General features: G+C 46.2%; 1 protein-coding gene and 1 long non-coding RNA gene across 6 annotated transcripts; one reads left to right on the plus strand and one right to left on the minus strand.

Moving 5' to 3' along the window:
• Positions 1-5,757: 5,757 nt before the first annotated feature.
• On the minus strand, positions 5,758-15,267 carry LOC107315368 (uncharacterized). Of its 3 annotated transcripts, XR_014946155.1 has the most exons (4): positions 14,985-15,267; positions 13,623-13,728; positions 8,432-8,570; positions 5,758-6,229 (listed from the first exon to the last, which is right to left on the minus strand). It is a non-coding gene; the product is annotated as an uncharacterized LOC107315368 (long non-coding RNA). The 3 variants fall into 3 exon arrangements; XR_014946156.1 differs by lacking the exons at positions 13,623-13,728; positions 14,985-15,267 and adding an exon at positions 10,242-10,390; XR_014946157.1 differs by lacking the exons at positions 5,758-6,229; positions 8,432-8,570 and adding an exon at positions 10,546-11,532.
• A 107-nt stretch (positions 15,268-15,374) lies between these two features.
• On the plus strand, positions 15,375-21,452 carry ZBTB42 (zinc finger and BTB domain containing 42). Of its 3 annotated transcripts, none has more exons than XM_085547783.1 (3): positions 15,375-15,691; positions 16,040-16,228; positions 16,970-21,452. In XM_085547783.1, exon 3 carries the CDS (start codon positions 16,984-16,986, stop codon positions 18,373-18,375), a length of 1,392 nt encoding a protein of 463 aa, XP_085403909.1. In that variant the 5' UTR covers positions 15,375-15,691; positions 16,040-16,228; positions 16,970-16,983; the 3' UTR covers positions 18,376-21,452. The 3 variants fall into 3 exon arrangements, with proteins under 3 accessions (XP_085403909.1, XP_085403911.1, XP_015721172.3); XM_085547785.1 differs by having other exon boundaries at positions 16,072-16,228; XM_015865686.3 differs by lacking the exon at positions 16,040-16,228.
• Positions 21,453-23,063: the final 1,611 nt, after the last annotated feature.

Consider the following 23,063-nt stretch of genomic DNA (forward strand, 5'->3'; position numbering starts at 1 on the left):
CGGAGAGTATTTTAAGCAACAACTTTGGATAGCAGCAGCAGTCACTGGGTGATGAAGCTGCAGAGCTTCCTGTAGACCTGGGGAGAACACTGTGGGCTCCCTGCTATAGCTTCTTCACTGTACAACCACATCCACTGTTAGCACGTCTTAAGCATGGACATGTCCTCAAGGAGGTCTTTTCAGTGAGGTTTCACTATTAGTGCTCAGACATTTTATCGAGCTGCTGCGATTTGACAAGCTAGCACTTGTCAGCTGAATCAAGCTGTTACAACCATGTGCATGCTGTAAGTGCAGGGGAATGGCACTTCTCGTGATGGGGAGAGCAGAGCTAAAACTGCTCACGCCTGCTGTAAGGAGCTATTGTTATTGCTTGTAGGAACAACTACCCATGTAGCTATTACATCTCGGATGATGTGAGGTAGCTTGTTCATTACCTGGATCCTGCACTTGAGCCCCACAGAGACCTGATTTCCCCCACATCATACTATTAGCTTTAGTTTGTGATAGCAGGGAAGTTGGGTGTTGGATGAAGGAAAACCAAATGTTAAAGCATGGTTCCAGTCCTCTAGAACCTGTATTTTTAACATCTGACTTCCTGTAGATATTCTGCATGGAAAATCTGCTATGGTCAATGATGAGTTCAAGTGAGCGGCCCATCATCTTTCATTTAGAATAAACTGTGATAAGTTTCTCCTTCTAGCTCCTAGTTTTGTTTTCCCTTTGGCTACAGGACTGTCACAAAATCTACGGACAGCCATAAATGGAGGTAGAATGGCTCCATAATTGTGATTAACTTGTCTATATGCACTGAAAGATAACACTGTGACCAAAGCTGTAAGCTGCCTCCTTCCTTATTTTGAGAGAGAAACTGGGGGAAAGAAAACAACTTGTCCTGGAGCCACACACCAAACCAGTGACTGTACAAAGAGGAGAACCTGGATGGTCCAGCTGAGTGCTTTGAGTGTAACGCAGTGACTTTGCCTCAATTACCCTTGGCTTAGCTCTGGTGGCTGCAAGAAGAAAATGAGGTTTAAGATGCCTAAAATGGCATTTTGTTATCCCTGGTGGCTGCTTTGATATTTCTCAGTTTTCTGTAGCTGTCAGTCAGATGCTGTGCCAGATGTTTCCCACAAACTGTCACTAAATGCAATAGCTGTAGCGACGTAGGGACGAGTTCGGCTGCCAGCCTGGCCAACATGCCCATGGAGCCACAGCCTCTGAGACAAAACAGCTCAAGCTTTGGGCCATGCTACCTCTTCTCTCACTCCCGACATTGGGATGCATCGACAGGGGTGATTGCACAGCCTTCAGCAAGAAATAGCCCAAAACTTGTCAGTGTGAATGGTTCTGCACAAAAAAAAACTTCCCACATCTTTCTTAATTGTGTTTCCTTTCCACATCAGGAGTGCAGGATGTGTGTTTCCTCCAGATACAGTTACACTTGAATCTGGGGCTTTATGGGACCCTTTAAGCACACAGAGCACTTTACACTTTCAGTTGCATCAGGCCATCAGAAATTTCTGTCGTGCGCTCACTTCTCAAATTAAGTACATAAAAACATCACACAGGCAGCCAAGTCTCACACAGATCCAGCTACATACTGCCAAACCATTGCAGACTGCCGCTGACCAACGCAACAGGAGCCAACAGAGGCGTGCTAAATTCAGCAGCCTCCTCCAGAGCTGGAGCACGATCCACAGATGCAGAACTTCTCACCTCTCCCAAGCACCACATGGCCAGAGGGCTCTGCAGCCCGACACCCACATTTCCTTAATTCACCATGTTATGACAAAGGAGAGCAATGGGCTTTTTCCATTCCTTGCTGCCTTCTCTCCCTCCCCACCCTTGGATGCCCCAATCCTTGTGGATTTCATCCAAGACCTAAATCCTGTCTTAGAGAATTTAAAGAGGAAATTTGGTGTCAAAGCAGCTGTTCTCCCAGTGCTTCGAACACACCATAGAAAGTTTGTGATTTAGGAAATCAGCTGTCACTTGAAATGATATCCCACATAAACCTTCTGGCTGCATCTGTGACCTCTGCACTGCTGATCACAAAACCCTCTCCATCCCTCAGCCCTTTGCTTTCCCCCAGATTTGCTGCGTTCATCCCGTGCTTATCTGCTATGATCAAATTTCCAAATCAATTGGTAGAGGCGTTTACAGATAACGGTGGTTGTTCTTTTTACTTACAGGATGATTTTTCACTTTCGGTTTTCCTAAACCCTAAGAACTAACATCCTTTTGTGTGTGCACAGGGCAATCCCAGTGACAAATGGTGCTTCTCAGGGGCTGGTATTGGGACTAATCGTGTTCCTTAGGGGTTGGTACTGGGACTGGTGCTGTATTAACATCTTTGTCATGGGCAGTGGGATTGAGAGTACCTTCTGCAAGTTTGCCAGTGGCACCAATCTAATCTTGTCCAGACAGTGAAGATCTGCTACCAGCTATATCTGGATAGCCTCTTTTCATCAGTAGTGTGTGTAAAGATAGATTAGGAAGATTTCTTTCTTGGAAGTTAGGTTTTTAACAAGGAAAAAACATTCCTGGGAAATGCCAGTTTTGTTCATTCTGTCACTGTTTTAATCAGAGAACGTCACACTTAAAATCTCTCACAAAAAGACCTATTCAAACAACACTTTGGGTTTGGGCACATTGAAAAAAAAAACACCATATTTTTTTGTTTCAGCCAAAACCTGCCGACAAAAGAGGACATCTTTTAATTAAAAATCAAACATTCCTCTCGCTATTCTTTTGTTTTCCAGCAAAAACTGCTGAGGGATATTTTCTTGGCAGTTCCAGTGAAAATAACCTCCCTCCTGGTTCTGACAACTTCCTTGGGATTATGCCGCTCCATTTCAAGTTCTTGTTTTCTTTCCTTTACCTTAATGCCAGCATTGGCACTGAAGCATCCCTTAATGATGACATATGTTCCTCACTCATTCAGAATATGATCTAACTCTTTATATAGAGCATCTGTTTATTTATCTGTGGGACATGTGGCTAGAACATAAACTTGAATGAGCTGTGGGAAAGGCCAATTTTAAATATGAAAATAGACTACTGTCAGTATACTTAAAGACACTTTCAACTCTCTAATTTGGTTACTAGTCACAGAAACCACTTGGACATTCTCATGACAGTTAGTATAAACATTACCCTTTCCATTGCAAAGAAATATTGTCATAGTTGGAGAAGTAAACTGACCCACAACATGAAAATGAATGTCATTTCAAAATTGCCCGTGAAAGCATAATTCAGGTTGTGGTACTTAATATTCTCAGCTGTCATTGACCATGCACTAATTAGTTTCAGTTCTAATGAATACGTATTTATATGCACAAAGTATAAGCATTGTAAATATCATATGTATTTGACCACAGTTTATGATGATGATATTGTATGATTGCATATATGTATTCATTATTATTGCATGAATATTTTATGGATCAGTGTAAAATGTAATTATACCCTGGTACGTTTGCTTAATGTCAGTGTCAACAGTTGGATCAAGATCAGCATAAGACATTTTGTCAAAGCAAGCTTACATTTCTCGTCTCTGGTATCAGGACCGAGATTTGGGGACCATAAATCACATTCGTGTTTTTCAGGCAGTTGGCATTTTCTCCAGCTTAAGTCACTCCAGTGAAAACTTTTCAGGTCAAACATAGGAGAGGGGACCGAAAGGACATTTAGTTTTCTTGAGTGCTTAATCCTGGAAGAGTCGGTCTCACAGAGACAGAGCTATTGAGTGTGATGCAAAGACCTGCAGTTCATTTAGATAGAGAATTCTTGCTGGTTTAGAGTAGAGTTCTAAATACAAGAAATCTTTGTATCCTGCTGTCAGTAAAAAGAAGATACGGCTTCACGGCATGATAACATCTGAACTCTCTATTATTTCACTTCCTTAAAAATCCCCCTTTTGTCTGAAGTGTTGGAAGTTCTCCTTAATCACAAATATCACCAAAATGAAAGATCAGAGAGAAAATAAACCTTGCTTTCTATTTTTGTTGGTGTTTACTTTGTTCAGTCACTCGCATGTAAACCCATTTCTGTTTCCTCTGTCAAGACAGTTTCTCTTACAGTTTCACTGTCTTTCTCATAAAGCAAGAAGCAGAGAAAACACGTTTTAAAAATAGGAAAATGTGATTGTGAGACCACAAACTTGTGTTTTGTGCAGAGGGGAGGTGAAGATGCTCAGAGAAGGGTCCTGCACAGAAACCCCTGTCATCTAAGTTTTGAATTGACAACATCTTACTGAATGTGAAACTCTTCACTTTTATGCTCACACCAACTTTGGTATCAGAACCTGTGTGTGTACATTTTCGTGTGGGAGACGGCTTCACGATATTATTCAGCTGCATAATTTCCCTTTTTTTTTTTCTTGTGATTCCCCATTTTCAGCACTTTTCATTTGATGCTCTCACTGCCCAAAGTTGGCATCAATTACTTCTGAAATATTATCTAGAGATTCTAAATCATGAAGATTTCATTCTGTTAAACCTTCTGTGCTACTTTTGTGTGTGTCTGTGTTTGTTTGTTTGTTTAAATGATGATGGGATAAAGGGGAAAGCAAGGCAGGAATCAAATGATTTCCATGGGTGATATCACAGACTACAAGCCTTTCTGAGCCTCTTAATTGCCAAGCATGTGCTGACATCTTCTGCTAGATGCTCTCATAGAAGTATGACAATGTCTGATTTAGGTACATGGTTTTGCTTAGGGCTTTGTACTTAGTAGCCTTCCATGTGTGCAATGCAGAACACTGTGTTCTGTAAGGGGCATAATCCCAACAGCAAAATTTGCCTGTGTTACTCCACATAACATTGGTCCTTGCCTGAAGTCGTTCTGAGCTATGCTGGCTCATGAGGCTGAGATGGTTCCTAGGTATTTGGACTGAAGTTACCAATCAAGGTGACAGCACAGCATGCACAGAGCCTGGCATACTACAACACATCATAGAATCGTAGAAACCTAGAATCATTAAGGTTGTCAAGACCTCTAAGATCATCTAGTCCAATGCATCCCCACCATGCCCACTGACCACGTCCCTCAGTGCCACATCTCCACCATTCTTGAGCACCTCCAGGAGCAGTGACTCCACCACCTCCCTGGGCTGCCTGTGCCAATACCACACTATGCTTTCTGAGAAGAATTTTTTCCTATTGTAAATCCTAAACCTCCTCTGGTGCAACATGAAGCTGTTACGTCTTGTCTTACTACTAGTCACCTAGGAAAAGAGCCAGTCCCCACAACTGATCTGTGCCAAAAGAGCACCCAAACCTGGTGTCCCATCACGTCCCTCCAACAGGCCAACAGAGCCTAGAAAAGTGTTTGGCAGAGGGGTGACAAGACCCTTCCAGGCACCATAGGCCTTGGAGTTATGCTAGCACACCATGCTTCATGTCACATGGGCAACAGGTTGATCTCAGCTCTCAGTTACCTTGCTTCTGTCAGCTGCAAAACACTGCACAGCTAGCTCCACTGTAACCTCAGCTGCTCAGCACTTGGCTCCTCTTGATTTTAATTTACCTATTCTTTTCCCCATTTCAAATCACTAAGTTTTGTCCTTGGAAAGAACGGCCTTATTCTCATTGTGCGGCTGTTCGGCAGCTGAATCTTTCTGTGATGTTTCCCTGCTGCTTTGCATCTCAAGCACAATACAAAGAAATGAAATGCAATGTGCTCACTCCTTATTATTATAGATTGATGTTGAAAGGAGGGCTGCATGTAAGATTTTAATCAAGAAACTGCAGCAAGTTTATGAGCAATATATATCTCTTTTAATTTGGCCAGCAATGAAAATATGGTTGGCAGGGGGAAAAAAGAAAACAACTCCCTCTCTCTCACCAGTGTACTTTCCAAGACGGAAAAAAAGGATTTTGAATAAAGTGGCAATATGGATGCATTTGAAACTGTGAAATGTGATTCTTAATTGCTCTTGATTGTCTCTCAAACAACTGGTAGGTTAACCACGGCAGGCTGACAGCCTGTACAAACCGACAATCAATACTGTTGAAATGCAGAACCTTTGCCTGCAAGACACAAAAACATTTCATTTTCGAACGCTACAGGACATCTGCTTCTGGAGAGAAAAAGTTGCTTCTTCTCAGCAATATGCACCAACTTGTAACTTATTTTTTCTCCTTGCTCGAAGGAAACAAAAGTCTTCTTTATACCATATCCCTTCCACTAATCTGGCAGTGATCCAGTGTGGGTTTAAACAGATGTTCTGGAAAAAAAATAAAATATGGCATATACAAATGAGATGGAATCCAGCAATTCAGTTGTGGATTATTACAGATATAAAATACTAAGGGCTAAATTCTTCCCAGATACACGATCTCTATATTATTTGGCACTAGATGTAAGAGCAGCACACAAACAAATCATTAATACACTCACTATAATAATTATTATATATTTAGCACAAAAGACCCCAGGCTGGATCAAACCCTTTGCATTAAATACTATACAGATGCATGTTCAGGCTGAGGAGTTTACATTCAAATGTCTGCATTCAGCAAAGATTTAGATATATAAGTAACTTTGCTTCATGTGTTTACAGGATTAAGCCTCACATGACTATATTATTGGCAACAACGGGCACTTCTTACTTTCCATGCTACAGCCTTTGAATAAATCACACAGTAATGAATGAATGATTTGATGTTAGAAGGAAAGAATTCGAGTCTTGCTGCGTTCAAGTCTACTAAGCCTATGGGCTGCCACAAGGTTATAGGCTCATTGGTAGGAAGTATATGGACATGCACAATCTCTAAATATATGTAATGCAGTGAAATTGATAAAATTTAGACCTAGGAAGAAAAATTTCCTACCAGCTGAAAAACACCTCCTTGCCTTCTGCTCCTCAGCTGTGCCATATGTGTGCTGCAGCACAGCTTAACCCAGAAGTCAAAGCTGAGATGCATCCCACGGTCTCCTGAATCAAATTCTGGAACCAAGAGCTCTGCTAATGCTGCTGGGACAACCTGTAAAAGCAGCTGGGGAGGAGAGCTTGGGCTACACAGTGGGTCAAGCAAAAGATGGGAATGAAGCATATGGCCTACCTTGGGAAACGCACACAAAAAATTGCTTTCAGCTTCTACTGATATCACAGAACATGACCTCTTGGGTAGAATAACCCCTAAAAGCAAGTATATCCACACAGCCAGTGGAATCTTCCCACAAACTGGGTGAGCTCTTGTATTCCTCACCAGCTCCTGGGGGCTGCAATTGCCCTTGCCAGGATGTCTGCCTGAACATACTTGCCTCCAGAGCTTTTATTTTTAACTTTTTCCATTTCTCTCCCATTACTGCTCCCCTTCCTTCACCTTATTTCTTTTGAATTTGAAATTAATTTGCTTCAAGCACTCTGGTGTCTTTGCTGCTGCCAGAAAACAAAACCTATTTTTAATAGTCTCGAGACTATACAGCAGTGAAGGCCAACACACAAATAATCTAAACATTCACTTTTCAGAGCATTGCAAAGAACATCTGGTTACTTGATAAAAACTTCTGCTTCCTATTGTTGCTACTGCTAAACAAAATAAAGTGAAAGACCCTGGGGAAACGACAGGTGAGGATTAGAAGGGATCCATTTGTCCCCGTTCTCCCCACTGCTTTTGTTATCAGTCTCCAACTTGCCATCATCTCATCAGCTTAGGAAAGGTTACAGGGAAATGAAAGTATGGCAAACTCCAGATTTTCTACTCCTATACTTTGTAATAAGGGTTCACCTGATGGGTTACAATAGAAAAATAGTGAGAAGGCATAAATGAGGAACGCAAAGAATTGGGCAGGTTTTTTCTTTCCCCTGGAGTCAAGGCGAACTCAGAAATGTGGTAAATCCAAAGATAATGGCAAAAATAGAAAATGACAGAGAAATACTGTTGAAGAACCATCACAAGAACTAATGGAAAAGCTGCTGCAGCTGGAACACTGAGAAGGAAAACCAGCCTGCGCTTCTCCCTCCAGGAGCATGACGAGCGTGCTCTTCCCTTTGCTGCTGTCACCGCAAAGTGATTTTTTGCATGACTGCTGCAAGGGACCAGCTCCTCTCCAAGCGAGTGCTTGGGTTGTTTGATGACATGTGACTCTCCTTCTATATGAATAACATCTGCAAATACACAGAGAGTATTTGGAATTGCTTCTGGTTTCAAATAATTTGTTATTTAGAGCATTTCAACCAGCCTCTCCCCTCCTTGCTGTTATGGCTGGTCACGATGTCACGTCCAAGCCTTTCCACTCCCTGCCTCAAAACATATTATAACAATCAGGTGCTTGCATCCATGTGGCAGCTCTCAGCATCCCGAAGCCATACCAAAGGAATGATGATGCTGTCTTCTAGGCAGTACTGCTGATCCTTCTCAGATCAGTGATGTCACAGGAAGGAATTATGAGGATGCTACAAGAAAAATCAGTGACTACTCACCCGCCTCCTTGGACCTGATGATCTTTGTGGGTCCCTTCCAATTTGGATTATTCTATGATTATCTCCACCATACATCTAGAGGGCTTCTCTCACTCCCACCTGGAGCTGAGCGACATCAAGCTTTCTTCCTTATCTTTATCTGGAGATAATACAAAAAAGGCCATGTTGGGTCAGAACAAAGGCACAAACTGATTAGGATTTTCTTTCTAGCAAAGAAAAGCAGTGATACAGAGGGCTGAGTGCAAAAATAGGGTGATCAAAACATCATACTTCCCCAGAACATTCTTCGCTCTGCCAGCACTTTGTGGCTCTGCCAGTCAAAACCAGCGCCTTCTGTTTAATGCATTTCAATGAGTTTATTCACCATATCCTTTCTAGCAGCCCTTGTGCCCCATGCAGTTTTGGCACCCAGAAGGTATTGTGCCAAGGAGATCTGCATCTTCGCTACAGTCCCATAAGGGATGCTCTCCTTAAGCCATCCTGCTAAGTTTATCTGACTTGTCTTCTTCTTGTATTGGAGGAAAGGTGAAGGTGTGCAAGCACTCTCTCTGTGCTTAGACAGCAAGCAATGCTTTGTAACAACAATTTGCCCACAATTTGCCCAGCGTACAGCCCCACTCCCTTACAGGCTTTAAGGAGAGCAGCTCCAGAGGTGTGCAAGGAGCACAGGAGATGTCCCAGAGGAGACATCTGGGTAGCACGAAACAGGAGGGAGGAACACGGCTGTGTGTGCTGTCACCAGGCTGCCTGAGCAGAGAACTAATATCATTTGTGTGGGATTTTCCTCCCCCTCCCGCAGATCAAAAGGACAGCAGCAATGCAATCTGCTGTTTGTGTAGGAAATGTGTCAGAAGAGGGAAGGAGGGGATACACATGGGAACATCTGCTCTAAGAAGCCACTTGGAAATTAACCCTTTAGGTCCTAGGCTAGCCAGCACCTGCCTGCCCAGCACATCAGGGCCGCACACACCCATGGTTCCTTCTGCAAAGTACTGTGGGTTTGCTCTGGTGTCCATGGCTGTTACAGGTGCCCCTACTCAACCACAGCTGCCTCTTGTGCCCTTTGCGCGTACACTTGTCGCTGGGATAAAATATGTGCTGACCTGGCTTTGTACCAGACCACGCACAGAAATGAGTACAGCAAAGAAAAAAATAACTTAAGAAAAAAAAAAAAAGGGGGGTTGTATTCCTTCTTCCTCCTGCGTACAAAACTGAAAACTCTCACATTGTTCCAGCTCAAGAGAGTCAGGCACAAAAGGGAAAAAACAGCCCCGTGTTGTTCTAGGCCAGCCGCCAAACCGACTTGTGCAGGTTTGTGCTGGCAGCGGTGTCCCCGGGCAGAGGGGCTGTGCTGGTGACTGCTGGCCCTGCTCCTGGTGTCACCGTTCTGCCACCCCACATCCCTGCATGCTGAGCTGAGGGGCTCTTGATTTATTTGGCAAAACCCACCCTGTGACCGTTGAGGTGGCACACAGAAGTCCCTGCAAACACATCGGCCTCAGGCTGCTCCTGGAGGTGGTCCAGCAAATCCTTACCCACAGAAATACTTCCACACAAGTATTTCAGTCAACTGGATTCCTTGCGTGAGTAAGGGATTGTGGGGTTTAGCCTTTACCCATCTTATTTTTCCAGTATGTAAAATACACTTTTCATCAGCCTCTCTTGAGAACTTCACCATTTTTGCCCTTCTGCTGTTCTGCCAGGTTTTCCCTATTTACCCACATTTTCCCATCACTTCAATCACCATTTAACTTGTGATTTCTTTGCCATCTCCCCTCCATATAAATCTCTTGACATTTGTCTGCCTTACCTGTAGAGATGAGTTAAATCAGCAATCTGACCTCCTGGTTCAGAGAGAGATTGTTTGGATTTCAATTGTACTTTTAGTACAGTCTGTTTTTCATTTTCTGCAAATGACCATAGTAAAATCAGAATATCTTGAGTTGGAAGAAACCCATAACGATGACTGAGTCCACTCCTAATCATAGAATCACAGAATGGGTCATAGAATCACAGAATGGGTTATATATATTCTAATCATAGCATCACAGATGTGGGCTGGCTGCACCAGCTCAGGCTGCCCAGGGCCCCATCCAGCCTGGCTCCAGGGATGGAGCACCCTCAGCTTCTCTAACTCTCTGCTAACATCTTCACCATCCTTTATTCCACTTATGTCCCCACAGACCCAGCCCTACAACCTGCTTTGAGTGGCCAACATCCACTGAACTCAGCAACCACCTTCTTAACGCTATTCACATATCTCAGCAATTCATTAGATCAGGACCTACACTGAGAGTCTAATTAAGACCGAAGTTCCACATTCATTTCCAGAGTAGTAAAAAGCAAGTTATGTAAACTCACAGCAAGTATTTCTTCTTTTACCAGAACAGCAAGATAAAAGCATAAAACATCCATAGGCAAAACAGTAAAGGAGGGGAGTGAAGGATTTGGCAGACAGCACGTAAGAGAAGGAAGTCTAGAAAGATATTTTTATTTGCATTTCTTACATTACATTCTCTGGACTTTCCCTCCACCTGGAATACATTAGAAGGAACAAGAGAGACCAGTGGGATGGCTACTATAAGACAACAGCAGCTCTTTTTGACTAGGAAAATGGTCAGCCCTACTCTCCCCATTTGCAGCCCTTGGTTCTCCATTCACAGCCCAGTCCTGACCCAGACTCACAAAAGAGTTGAGCAGAGGATGGGAACACAACGAGCCCAGCTTCCTTCTGCACACAGCTCCCAATCCCCCTACAATCCTTCATGTCCAATCCTGTTTCTTCCCAAATCCTCATCCCATCTCCTTTGACCAGATCAGGGAGAATGAGAGCAAAGAGAAGCTGACATGTTGGGAGGAGATGCCCATGCTGAATAAATCTATTACACTTTAAATCTAGTAGTTTATGTATTTAGAGACAAGATAGTGAAGAAGCCTGGATCCGTGAGCAAGGGACACCCCGCTGGATGGCATAAAAATGATACAAGGGTGTGAATGTCTGGGGTGAGTGGGGAAGGGGCTAGGAGATGATGCCACTGTAAGCAATCCATATGCAGAAGGCCTTGAAGGTGGGAGCAAGGAGCTTGGTTGTGATTCAGAACCTGAATAAAGAAACAACAAAGAAATAGTAGAGGTGATTCCTGCAGCCATCAGCGTGGCTTAGAGAGGGCAGAAATGGGCCTCACTAAGGCCAGTACAGAGGTTATAGTAATGATTGTGTGAGCTGTGTATGGCATGACTGAAGGATTTAGGATGTGAAATGGAGACAAGTGAGATGTATATTTGTTTGTTTGTTTAACTTGTGTCTGGGATGCTCACACTTGTCTATATTTGCTCAGCCTGGTTTGATACAAAACTGCCATGGAACAGCAAAAATCAAAGGAAGACTAAAATTATATGCCATGCATTTGGGAAAAGATGGAGTGTTTTCACACCTGAGGTGGAAGATTTATCAAACCAGGATCAGTGTGCTCATTCTAATATAGTCAGCAAACCAACAACATCCCACTTAAGAGACCCTTTGCAGGCAGTGAGATAAGTACACTCACCAACCCTCTGTATCACAAAGCTCAGGGTAACAGTTGGAGATGAGGTTGATTTACCCTGGGACAAAGCACTTCCCAAGGAACTGCTGCTGAACTGGCACCCAAACACCACTTGTACGGGGCCTTTTATTCCAGGTTATATTTTTGCTTAGCAAGTGTTTCCACTGTGAGATTTCCCAGTTCCGACATAGCAAAACATGTCTGCAATATTCAGCTCTGCTTTCTTCTGGGAGTTACTAAAATAAAGTGCATTGTTAACAGAGAGTACTATTTGCCTTACAGATAGAGCAACACCAGTTAAGAACTTCTCCTTTAGCACGATATTTGTAACTCCACACTGGGCCCTACAGTGCTGAGAACAAATCAGCTGCTGATTTAAAGGGTTTTGCCTGGGCCTGGTAAATTTTATGCCTGGTCCCAAAGCAGACACCAATTTTGTCTCTTACAATCTGCCATTATTTACAACCTCTCATTGTCACCCTCTATATATCCTGCTACAAACTTCCATCCACCTGTTAATTTATAACACGGGCTCCTGGTTTTGCTTCCTGGGGATTGATGGATGGATAAATAAATAAAGCAAATATCAAAAAGGAAGCAAGTTGCTTAATTGTATTAGATAATTCCAAAGTAAATGTATATTAGATTCTGAATGTAAGCAAGCAAACCAGAGCAGCATTGAAATATGGCTGCCAGGGTGATTAGTAAGGACAAAAGGGAAAGAAACCTCCTAGAGAGGAGATGGTGCCTTATCGATACCACACATATTTCCTCAACCTGTATAAACCCTGTATGTGAAAAAAAACCACCAACAGATTTTTACAGGCTGAAAATGTCCCTTCATTTACACTTTCTAGAAATCCAAAATACAGCAGATTGTAACAAGACCAAGCAGAAGTTGAGGGTTCGGCAGGCAGAGTGAAACTGTGAAGGATGAATAGGGAAGAGGAAGAAGCTTTCTCCCAGCTGCTGCTGCTGGAGATGCAGTGCAGGTGCGATGGGAAGTGCCTGGTGGCTCAGAGCCTGCAGAGCCCATTGCACCTCTAATGCTTGTTCCTAGATCAGCCTGTCCTTATTGATGTTACAGAAAATATGAGTTAACACGCAATTTATAGATGCAGCTTAAGGCTAACGGGAGTCTATGCATTCTGTAGGATGGTTTGACAGTGGAGGCATAAGGCACCGCAATACACGCTCACCAACAGTCCAGTGCACACAGGTCTTGTTATCAGGGATGAATCAGCAGGACAGCCATAAAGCAAATAGCATGTACATTAGCACACTGCTCAGGAGGATGTCTGCAATATATACTCAGATTAATGTCTGGAATGGCAATAGCGCACGTTAATGCTTCCTTGAGTCCCACAGGATGTGCTAGGACAGGATCTGTGGAAAGTTCACCCTGCTTGTCAATGTCTTGGATGTAAACTGGGTGACTCCTGAAAGCTGACCTTGGTTCTGACTGTAGGTAAATGCTGGAACAGACTGAAAGTGGGGAAGATCCACAGATGCCAGTGGCAGCTCCTTCTCTTAATTGCATGGGGCTATTTTAGGGGACAACATGAAGCATTTGATCCTTCTAATGCGTGCAGATGTCTGTCTAAATCAACATTTGGAAAAGCTGGGAAGAACTTCTGCAAACCAACCTTGCTGTGACCAATAGATCTGAAGCATCTCCATTGCCTGCAGTGTTACACAGTTCCTGCCTCTCCCTCAGAAATGCGATTAGACTCCCACAAAGGAGATGCCATACTGAAGGAAGAAAAAGAAAATCACATAAAAACACGGAAATCATGTAGAAACAAACACAAAGAGGCTGCTACCCAATGAGGTGAGAAAGAAAACGATTAAACTGCGTGAAAAACCTGTTGCTACCACTTCTGCATTTGGCCCACGAAGAGGGACGGAGAGGCCCCACTGGGTAAACATGCTCTCTCCTGGGATCAAAGGGGAAGGAATGGAAGCGAGTCCTCGGGCTCCATGGACCCAATCCAGTTGGTTTTCTACTAATTTCTGTGGGCTTTGGCAGCATACAAAACAGGGACTGGGGCTGGCAAAGGAAAGCCCTGCCATTACAGCCAAGTTTCCACTCTGCCCTAAAACTGCAGAAGAGTTTTAGCGGAGCCCAGGAATGCACGTGGCACAAAGGGTGCCCAATGCGTCAGCTCCCAGCCTTCTTTCTCCATCAGTTCCTGTTCCATGCAGCTGTCCCCACATCTGGCAATGCGATGGTGGTGATGTCCCCCAACCTGGGTCATGGTCCCAGTGTTCCCTACAGGATATGAAGGCCAGGCAGCTCCTTCCCCCTCGGGGTAAGGCTGAAAACAGAGCCTGTTCTGAATGGTACAGGGTCCCCAGCCTGGGGCTGGAAGCAGATCATTTGCTTGTGACTTTGTGCTTTCACAGTGGCTTTCAGAACGGAGCAGCTCACAGAAAAAAAAAAGCTTCTGGGGCAGTTCTTCCTGTTGCTTTGCCTCGAGTAATCGCTCTGGGCCTGTTTACACTAGCAAGTTGTACTACCAGTATTTTATACAGGCACAGGTAAATCAGCACAACACCTGCATTGTGTGTCTGCTGCTGCCCGGTGTGAAGGCGAATGCAGGGCTTGGCAGGTTCTGGAAAGCAAGCCAGCAATGTGGGGAGCAGATGCTAAGAAGGAACAGGCTCGGGTGTGTGGCATGGCATCTCAACCTGGGTACTGACCACAGGTTTACTGTGAAATTGTGATGAGTTTACTAAAAATAAAGTACTGTTACATTGCAGACAACTACTTGGTTTGCTCAGCCCAGAGCAGAGGGGGATGAGGGGAGGCATGACGGCACCTGCACTGGGACACCACGCTCAGACATTGGGTTTGGATTTGGGTGATGTTGTGTGGAGCCAGGGGTTGGACTGGATGATCCTTGTGAACTTATGATTGCCAGCTTATAGAATCCAAGAAGGAATTACATCCTGTGTTTTTTAAAGCCCTCGGTTGTGATGAACAGCGATGGATGTATCCCCAGCACCTTCCATTTGTCCACTGGAGTGGGCACCTCCCCGTTCTGGGCTGGGGTTTCCCAGTTTGAGCGCTGTGGATAACGGCATTACATTATGCAGAGCTTTGGGATGACGCAGTCACTAAAGGTGCTCCAAATAGACCGGCACTCGCTGCCAACCCCAATTCAATGGTTGAGGTCTGTAAGGGAAAAGTGGCAAAACAGTCACAGACTGCTGCAACACAGAGCCTGAGGATAGAGCAGCAAAGAGCTGGATTAAATTACTAACAAACACGCCGGTTGATAACGCTGATGTACGAAGGTGCTAACGCTAACACTGTGCATTGGAACAGACACACCGGGCAGTGCGCAGGAGTTGGGAGCGGGACGGGCAACGCAGCGACCGGGAGGGGAGGAAGGGAGGAGGAGGAGAAAGAGCAGGAGGAGGGAGCAGCCGGCAGCACGCACCGGCCATCGGGGCTGGCCGGGCCGGCGGGGGCTATTGTGTGCACCAGCCGGGGACGCGCACACACACACATACACACACACATAGAGACACACACACATAGAGACACGCTCGCACACACACACACACTCACACCCGCAGCTCGGAAGGAAAGTATCGCGAGAGCGGTCGGCGAAACAACCTGCTCCGCAGCCCCGTCGGCCCCGCGCCGCACCCGCGGAGCGCCGCGCACCGCGCACATGCGGCCGCACAGCCCCGCAGCCGCACGACGGTGAGTACGGAGCGGCCGAGCCCCGCCGCACCGGGACACAGACAGACCAGCAAAGTTACGGACAGCGGAGCAGGGAGAGGACGGGGTGTGGGGGGGGGTTGAGGGGGGGAAGCGAAAAGCGGCTCCGCTGTGCCCCCCCCCCAGCTTGCTCCGGCGAAGGTCACCGCGGTGCTGCGGGGAACGAGCTTTGCGGCTGGAGGGGAGGAAAGGGGGGGGGTCCTGGGGGCGGGCTCGGGGCAAGTTTGTGGGATTTAATCGCGGGCTATAAATGGGGCTGCTGGAACTTTAAAAGGCAGCAAGCTGTGGTTGGCTGGTAGCGAGATTTGGAGTAACATATGGCATTAAAAGGCGCACAGCTGGAGGTAGCATTTCCATCGCAGTGAAGTCAGAGCAGCTGACTCTCCAGCTTGCGGTGTAATTAGCAAACCGAGCACTCCTCCTTCCCTCCGCCCGCCTGCCTCCCTCCCGCCGCGCCGCGCTCGCACCCGCACCGCTCCGCGCTCCTCCCGCACGGCTCCGGCTCCGCGCCCCGGGAAGGTAAGAGCCCGGCGGGCACCGCACCCGGCCCTGCCCTCCTCCCCCTTCGGCTTTTAATAACTTCCAGGGAAACTTTTTTTTTCTTCCTTCATTTATCCTATTTTTTTTAATTATTATTATTTTACCCCTTATTTCCTGCATGCGGAACTCGAGGGGTGCCACCACTCTGCCCACCCCCCCTTCCCCCCCCCTAATACCGGAGATACCGCCCCGTCCCCAGCGCCGCCCGCGGGTTGTGTTGTGGTTCGGTGCATAACGACGGGGGAGAAAGTTTAAATGGGGGCTGCGTTGCGGGACGGGGATGGGCAGTGCTGGGGGATGCCCTGAGATGGGCGGCTGGGAAGAGCTTGCGGAGTTTGGTGCTTGTTCTTCTTTTCTGTTTTTCCTCCCTGTGTTTTCCTCTTAATTTTATGAAGTGAAAGAAACAAAGGTGGAGGGGCTGCTGCTTTTGGTGCTTTTGTTTACTTCCAAGCAAGTTTTTCCTGTTTGGAGCAGGTGTGAGGGGATGAGGAGTTGCTGTGCTGCTTATCCTTTTTTTTTTTCCTCTCTCCTTTTTCTTCTTCCCCCCCCTTCCTCCTCACCCCCCCCCCCCCTTAATAAAACCATTACACCCAATTAGCAGCAAACGCTATCTGCGCGGCTCTCCTTTCTCCTCGCGTTACCCCAAAGCCGATCTGTTTGCTCCAGCTGCTAGGAGGCTTTAGTTTACAGTAGCATTCAAGTTTTTCCTGTTTTGAACAGGTTATGAAGGAAGAATGGAGTTTCCAGACCATAGCCGCCAGTTGCTGCAGTGTCTGAGTCAGCAGCGTCACCAGGGCTTCCTGTGTGACTGTACTGTGTTGGTTGGAGAAGCTCAGTTCCGAGCACACAGAGCCGTCCTCGCCTCTTGCAGCATGTACTTCCATCTTTTCTACAGGGACCAGTTAGACAAAAGGGATATTGTGCATCTGAACAGTGACATTGTCACGGCCCCTGCCTTCAGCCTGCTGCTTGAATTCATGTACGAGGGGAAGCTGGAGTTCCACAGCCTCCCGGTGGAAGATGTGCTGGCCGCCGCCAGCTACCTCCACATGTATGACATTGTGAAAGTCTGCAAGGGCAAGTTGAAAGATAAAGAATCGGGCTTGGAGGAGAAGCCGGGCGATGAGGCGGCCGTGCTGGACAAAGCGGAGCGTTTCCTCGATGAGTTTGAGCCGGGGGGCAAAGTGAGATCGGAATACGAGCGGGCCGTGGGCAAGGAGAAGGTGGGCTCCCACCCTGCTTGGCCCTGTGGCCCCCCCAGCCTCAGCCCGGCTGAGGCAGAGCCCTGCGCGGCGGCAGCTGGAAAAACAAAGGCGAATGTCAATAGTTGTGCGGGACCTTTGTCCCAAAGGTCTGCCAGCCGTCCCCCGGTGTCGAGCGAGGCCGACTGCGCGCTGGATTTGTCTTTCAAACCCGTGCTGGGGAGAGATTCCTCGCAGCCCTCCTATGCCTTCGGACAGCTGGCTTCCGACAGCCAGCAGCAGGGCACCGAGCCGCTGGTGAAGGATGAACAAGAGTCGCTGTCAGAGCGGGAGGACGGCGAAGCCGGCAGTCCGGAGAGTCAGCATTTTGGGAACTCTGCCAAGAGCCTGGTGACAGGGTTAGGACACATGTTCGCGGGGAATGGCAGCTCTCACGGCCGGGAGGAGGACCTCGACCAAGAGCGAGAGGAGAGCGAGGACGACATGGACCCTGCGGACATCTCTGCGGGTGTGCTGGTGCCCCCGGGGCACATCTGCATCTGCCCGCTGTGCAGCAAGGTGTTCCCCAGCCCGCACGTCCTACAGCTGCACCTCAGCTCCCACTTCCGCGATAAGGACGGCACGAGGAGCCGCCTCTCCCCCGACGGCGCCGTGCCCACCTGCACCCTCTGCGGGAAGACTTTTTCCTGCATGTACACCCTGAAGCGGCACGAGCGGACACACTCGGGTGAGAAGCCCTACACCTGCGGGCAGTGCGGGAAGAGCTTCCAGTACTCGCACAACCTGAGCCGCCACGCGGTCGTGCACACCCGCGAGAAACCCCACGGCTGCAAGTGGTGCGAGAGACGCTTCACGCAGTCGGGGGATCTGTACAGACACATCCGCAAGTTCCATTGTGGCCTTGTCAAGTCTTTGGTTGTTTGAGACATGGGATTCTTATTATTTCCTCCCCCACCCTCTTAAAGCAGGGAAAAAAGGCAGCATTTGAATTTTTTTGTTTTTCCTTTCTTTCCCCCCTTCCCCCTTTTTATTTTGGTGATATTCACTTTTCAGGTATTTGATCTTTAAAAGATGCAGAGGTACACACTCCAGAGGCCTTTCAATGCAATCCCGCCTCCCATTGCCCCAGCCCTGCCCCTCTCTGCCCCTCAGATCTCCCCACGTTCCATTATTAATGTGAAACAATCTCAGTCATTCTGCAATGATTTAGCACCTGTTCTCGTGCTGGAAGTACTTTGCTTCGTGGTTGGGGAGATTCTATTTATTTATTAACTTTTATTTTAAGTTGGAAGAAGGATTGATTGTCAGTTCTGGAGGAATGCTTGGATCCTGTTAAATTCCCCTGATCCATCTGCATGTTGCCCAGAGATGTTTGGAGAGATGAGCGATGCTTTCAATACATTTCAGTGCAGAGGAAGTTAGTAGAGCTCTCTCTTGAGTAGCTGGCAGCAGCCTTATGGTGCTGGAGGAAACTCCAATTGGCCCAGAAAGTAAAAAGGGTGGGTGGGGAGGTGAGAATTCCTGGGTACACCTTTGGTACTGCTCACTTCTTCAAATTCTCTTCCTTATTTTGAAGTAGCTCCACTATTGAATGTGAAGGTTTGCCTTCAGGCCTGACTTATTTCCCTCCTGCCTGTTGTACTCACCTATGGATCTGCCTGGTGGCCCCAATGGGCACAGATCTATGTTGTCCCTGGCTGCTTTAATCCTCATGTTGAGACGCGGGGACTGATGTGGTGGGAACCCCTTTGGGCTGGTGCTGCTGCAGAAGGCAGGAGCTGCCCTGCTGCCTTACTCAAATCAGCAGCTCAGGATTTAATTTATTTATATTCTTCATGAAGTTGGTGATCCCTCTGGGCCCACTTCCATGCAATCCCTGAGGGTAGAATGAAGGGTAACTGCTGCAGGGAGGCATGGCCTAGCTCTCCCCACCATCCCACCCAGCCATTCACCACCTTTCCAGGGGAGGTTTTTGGATTTGGGATTTAATTTTTTTATTATTCTTCTTTTAAATTCCTGTAAGCTGAGGCTGCCTGTAGCCACAACCAGCGTTACTCCAAACACAACCCAATGCCTCGCCTGGTAGAGCATCCTTTATGTCAAATGATTCCCACCCCGTCGAGTTCTCCCTTTGAGGTGTGCATGTATGGAATGACATCTGAGGGTTCCGACTGCTGTTCTCCATTACTGATCTTCACCAGTTTTCCTGACACTCCTGGAACTGTTCTGTGAAACACATAAGTTTATTTTTTAAATGAACGTGAAGCACTGAGTTTGATTCTTTCTTTTCCCTCCTTAAAGGTGTGCTTAAAATACTGTATTTCACCTTATAAAGAAAAGAATTGCCTAAATCCTTCCCCCTCTGGTCCAAAACCTGAGCACTACCTACAAAAGTAATATGGGATTGGTTTTTATTATCTTTTTTGTTATAGCTAAGTACATCCTCTCGAAGAAGAAAAATTGAGATATACTTGTTGCAGCCTTGTCCCATTCATCTCTTAAACTATGAATGTATGTGTAATGTGAAATTTTGCTTCTATTTATAGTTTGGGGTTTTGTTTTCAGTCTGATTTCTCAACTGTAAGATATTTTTGCTGAACCTGTTACATAGGGGAGTCGTGGGAGAGTTCTTTATCTTGAACTTAAGTGTCTTTGGTACTGTGGTCTTATTCTACTTAATCAGTTTCTGTTCTATTTCTCCTTTTGTTGCTGTGATTGGAAATAGCACTGAACAAAATCTACTAAAATTAAGTTATTTTTTTTTTCCTTTCTACTAAAATTAAGTTATTTTTTTCTCTCCTGAAGATACTTGATATAGTATTTATTAGCTTTTTTTTTTTTTTTTTTGAAGTGGAGTTGTTACTGTTAATCTATTTCGAAACGAGTTACTTTACACTTTAATAACGGTGGTTTTGCATGTTGAACGACATGTGAAGAGTTAATGTAGAGTCAGCATTACTGGAGCTGGAGATCTTAATTTTGCATCCTTGTTACACTTTTTGCCTTTCAGCCTTCAGTCTGTTGGGGTGTTGTTTTCTTTTTGTTGGTTATTTTTTTCAAGAGCATAGAAGAGGATGTGCCATAAGACATCCCTGGTGTATGGAGCAGGGAAAGGTTGAACCAAGTTTGTGTCTGACGTTAGTATAGGAATAACTCATTGAACTGATGCTGTGAGCATACTCTGTACTGCAGTGAATACAGGACGAAAGTTTTAAAAGGAAAAGGAAAAAAAAGCCTTTTCTCATTCTTTTCTCCATCACAAACACTCTGTTCTCATAGTCTGGTATTTGTGCTCCCACTCGTCATAGCTTGAATTTCTAAAGTAAAGATGTTTGCACTTATTTTTGTTCTTAAGGTGACTTTTTTTTTTTGCTCTCTTTCTGTGTCTCCGACTTGAAGCTGCAGTAGCTCTAAGTGTGTTTTCCAAGGGGTTCGTGGCTCTACAGAGAAGTACTCAAACCATTGCACACTGGGCTCGTCTTTGCAGGAACTCTGTCACTGTGGGGCAGTCGCCGTCTCAGTAGGGGACGGTGCTGCGCTGCATTTTAAACACTGGATTTGTCTTCTACTGCAAACAAATACTGTGAAGTTGATGTAAAAACAAACAAAACAAACTCACAAAAAAAAAATCATTGATATTTTTAATTGTTTTTAATCTTTGGTGCAGTTCAGAGTAAATATGTATATTTAAAGACACTAATTTTTTTGTGGGAGAGTTTTATAGTATACAGTATGTAGAAAAAGCTATTGGAATGGAGTATATTTTATAAAGACGTTCTATCACTGTTTTATAGTGAACTATTTTTCCTTCAGTGTTAGCGTTGTGCTGTTAGCCTAGGTCCGACAATCGCAGGGAGAGTGACTTCAGCTGTTGTTAGCGCTTAGTTTTGCGTGGAGTTCTGTTTGCAACTGTATTGGTATGTGCTGTACAATGTGACAATCGTGACTAGGATTGTTGTCTTTACGAATTTCCACGAAATAAAATGTGCTAGAGTTGTAAACTTGAGCCTCCTCCTCCCCCTCTAGTGGAAGGGAGGGTGGTTGGGGTTGTTCTTTGTGACGTACAGCTGGTGCTACCGCTTTGATGGCGTTTGTTGTAGACTCACTAAAGTTGGGAAAGACCTCTAAGATCGTCTAGTCCACCTGCCCCCAATATTGCCCACTGAAGTCGATGCTCCAGCATTTCTTTCTTTTTGGGTCGGTGGGAATTGTAGATATGCAGAGCACTGTGCACGGTTGGATCCTGAGCCCACATGGATGGAGGGAGCTGTGCAGGCACCAGAACCTCAGTAGGTTTGGAAGTGCTGAGCTCTGCCCCAGCTCCTGCTGTCCCGCAGCTGTTTGGCTTCAGCAGGAGCTGGGGTTGGGAGGAGGAAGACATGAGCTGCATGCACCAGCTGCTGCCTGGGGGGAGGAGAGGAGCCCACGGATGGTTTTGCACCTGTATTACGCCTTTTATTGCTTAATTCTTGCAAGGCAAAGGGCTCTGCTGGAGTCAGGCTGCTTTGGGATGGTGCTCCTCAAGGGAAGGGCAAATGAGAGGTGGATCTGGTGTGCAAGCGCAGCTGTCTGCCCTCCTGCTGTCAGGTAGTCTCTTCTCTGCAATGCTATCAAAACAGGAATATTTCCTGCATTTAATCGTGCTTGATGCAGCCTGTGTGTCCATCCCCATCCATAGGGAGCACAGAGATGTGTGTCATTCCTGCAACATCTGGTTCTGAGGCAAAAGTCTTAGAAATACTTTAAAGTTTGTATTTCTGCTTTTTGGGGAGGGGAGCAGGGATGGAAATCTCCCCGCAGTTGCGTTGTCTGTGGCGTGCTCTGTGAGTGGAAGGAGATATAACTCACCCTGCTCAAATCTGGGTGCTGTGCTAGGGAGGCAGCTTTCCTTGGTGGGGGGTGAGGAAAGGAAGGGTCCGGGGGTGGGAGGGAGAAGAAGCAGAAAGAGCCTCTCCTGGGATATGGGCAGCTATAAATAACTGCACATAGACTGAGGGGAGCAGCCCACGTCTGTGCTGGTGTGGGCGTGCTGTGCTTTTTTGTTGTTGTTGATATCAATTGCTAATGTGAATTCTGGCATTCCAGATCCTGATAACTGTTGTTCTGATAACGTAATTAAATCTGCAGAATGTGGAAGAAGAAACCTAGCTGCTGAGTGGATGCTGGAGGGGACCAAAGGAACCTTCAGATGCCTCCAGGCTCAGGTTCCTGACTTGCAGGCACACAGGGATGGCTGCAGCCCTTCATTGTGAGCAAGGGGTAATAGTGTGGAATCGTTAAGGTTGGAAAAGACCATTAAGATCACCTAGTCCAACTCCAACCCATCCTCACCATGCCCACTGACTGTGTACCTCAGTGCCACATCTCTGTAGTTCTTAACACTTCCAGGAGTGGTGACTCCATCACATCCCTGGGCAGCTGTGCCAATGCTTCGCCACTCCTAAAGAGAAGAAATTTTTCCAACTGTCAAACCTGAAGGAATGCCTGTTCTCCTGGCCATGTCCCATTGCTGGGTTGTGAGGGTGGGTGTCCTCCAGGACTGAAAACCATCATGGGCACCATAGATTGGAAAGGCTCAGTCCTGCAAGATGCTGGCAAGGTGAGTTCCCACT

The sequence above is a fragment of the Coturnix japonica genome, chromosome 5, assembly GCF_054131305.1.
Source record: "Coturnix japonica strain WE chromosome 5, WE-NBRP24, whole genome shotgun sequence".
Lineage (NCBI taxonomy): Eukaryota > Metazoa > Chordata > Aves > Galliformes > Phasianidae > Coturnix > Coturnix japonica.

Excerpts from the sequence above, each read along its gene's own strand:
- ZBTB42 (XM_085547783.1), top strand. The coding sequence starts at position 16,984 with ATGGAGTTTCCAGACCATAGCCGCCAGTTGCTGCAGTGTCTGAGTCAG.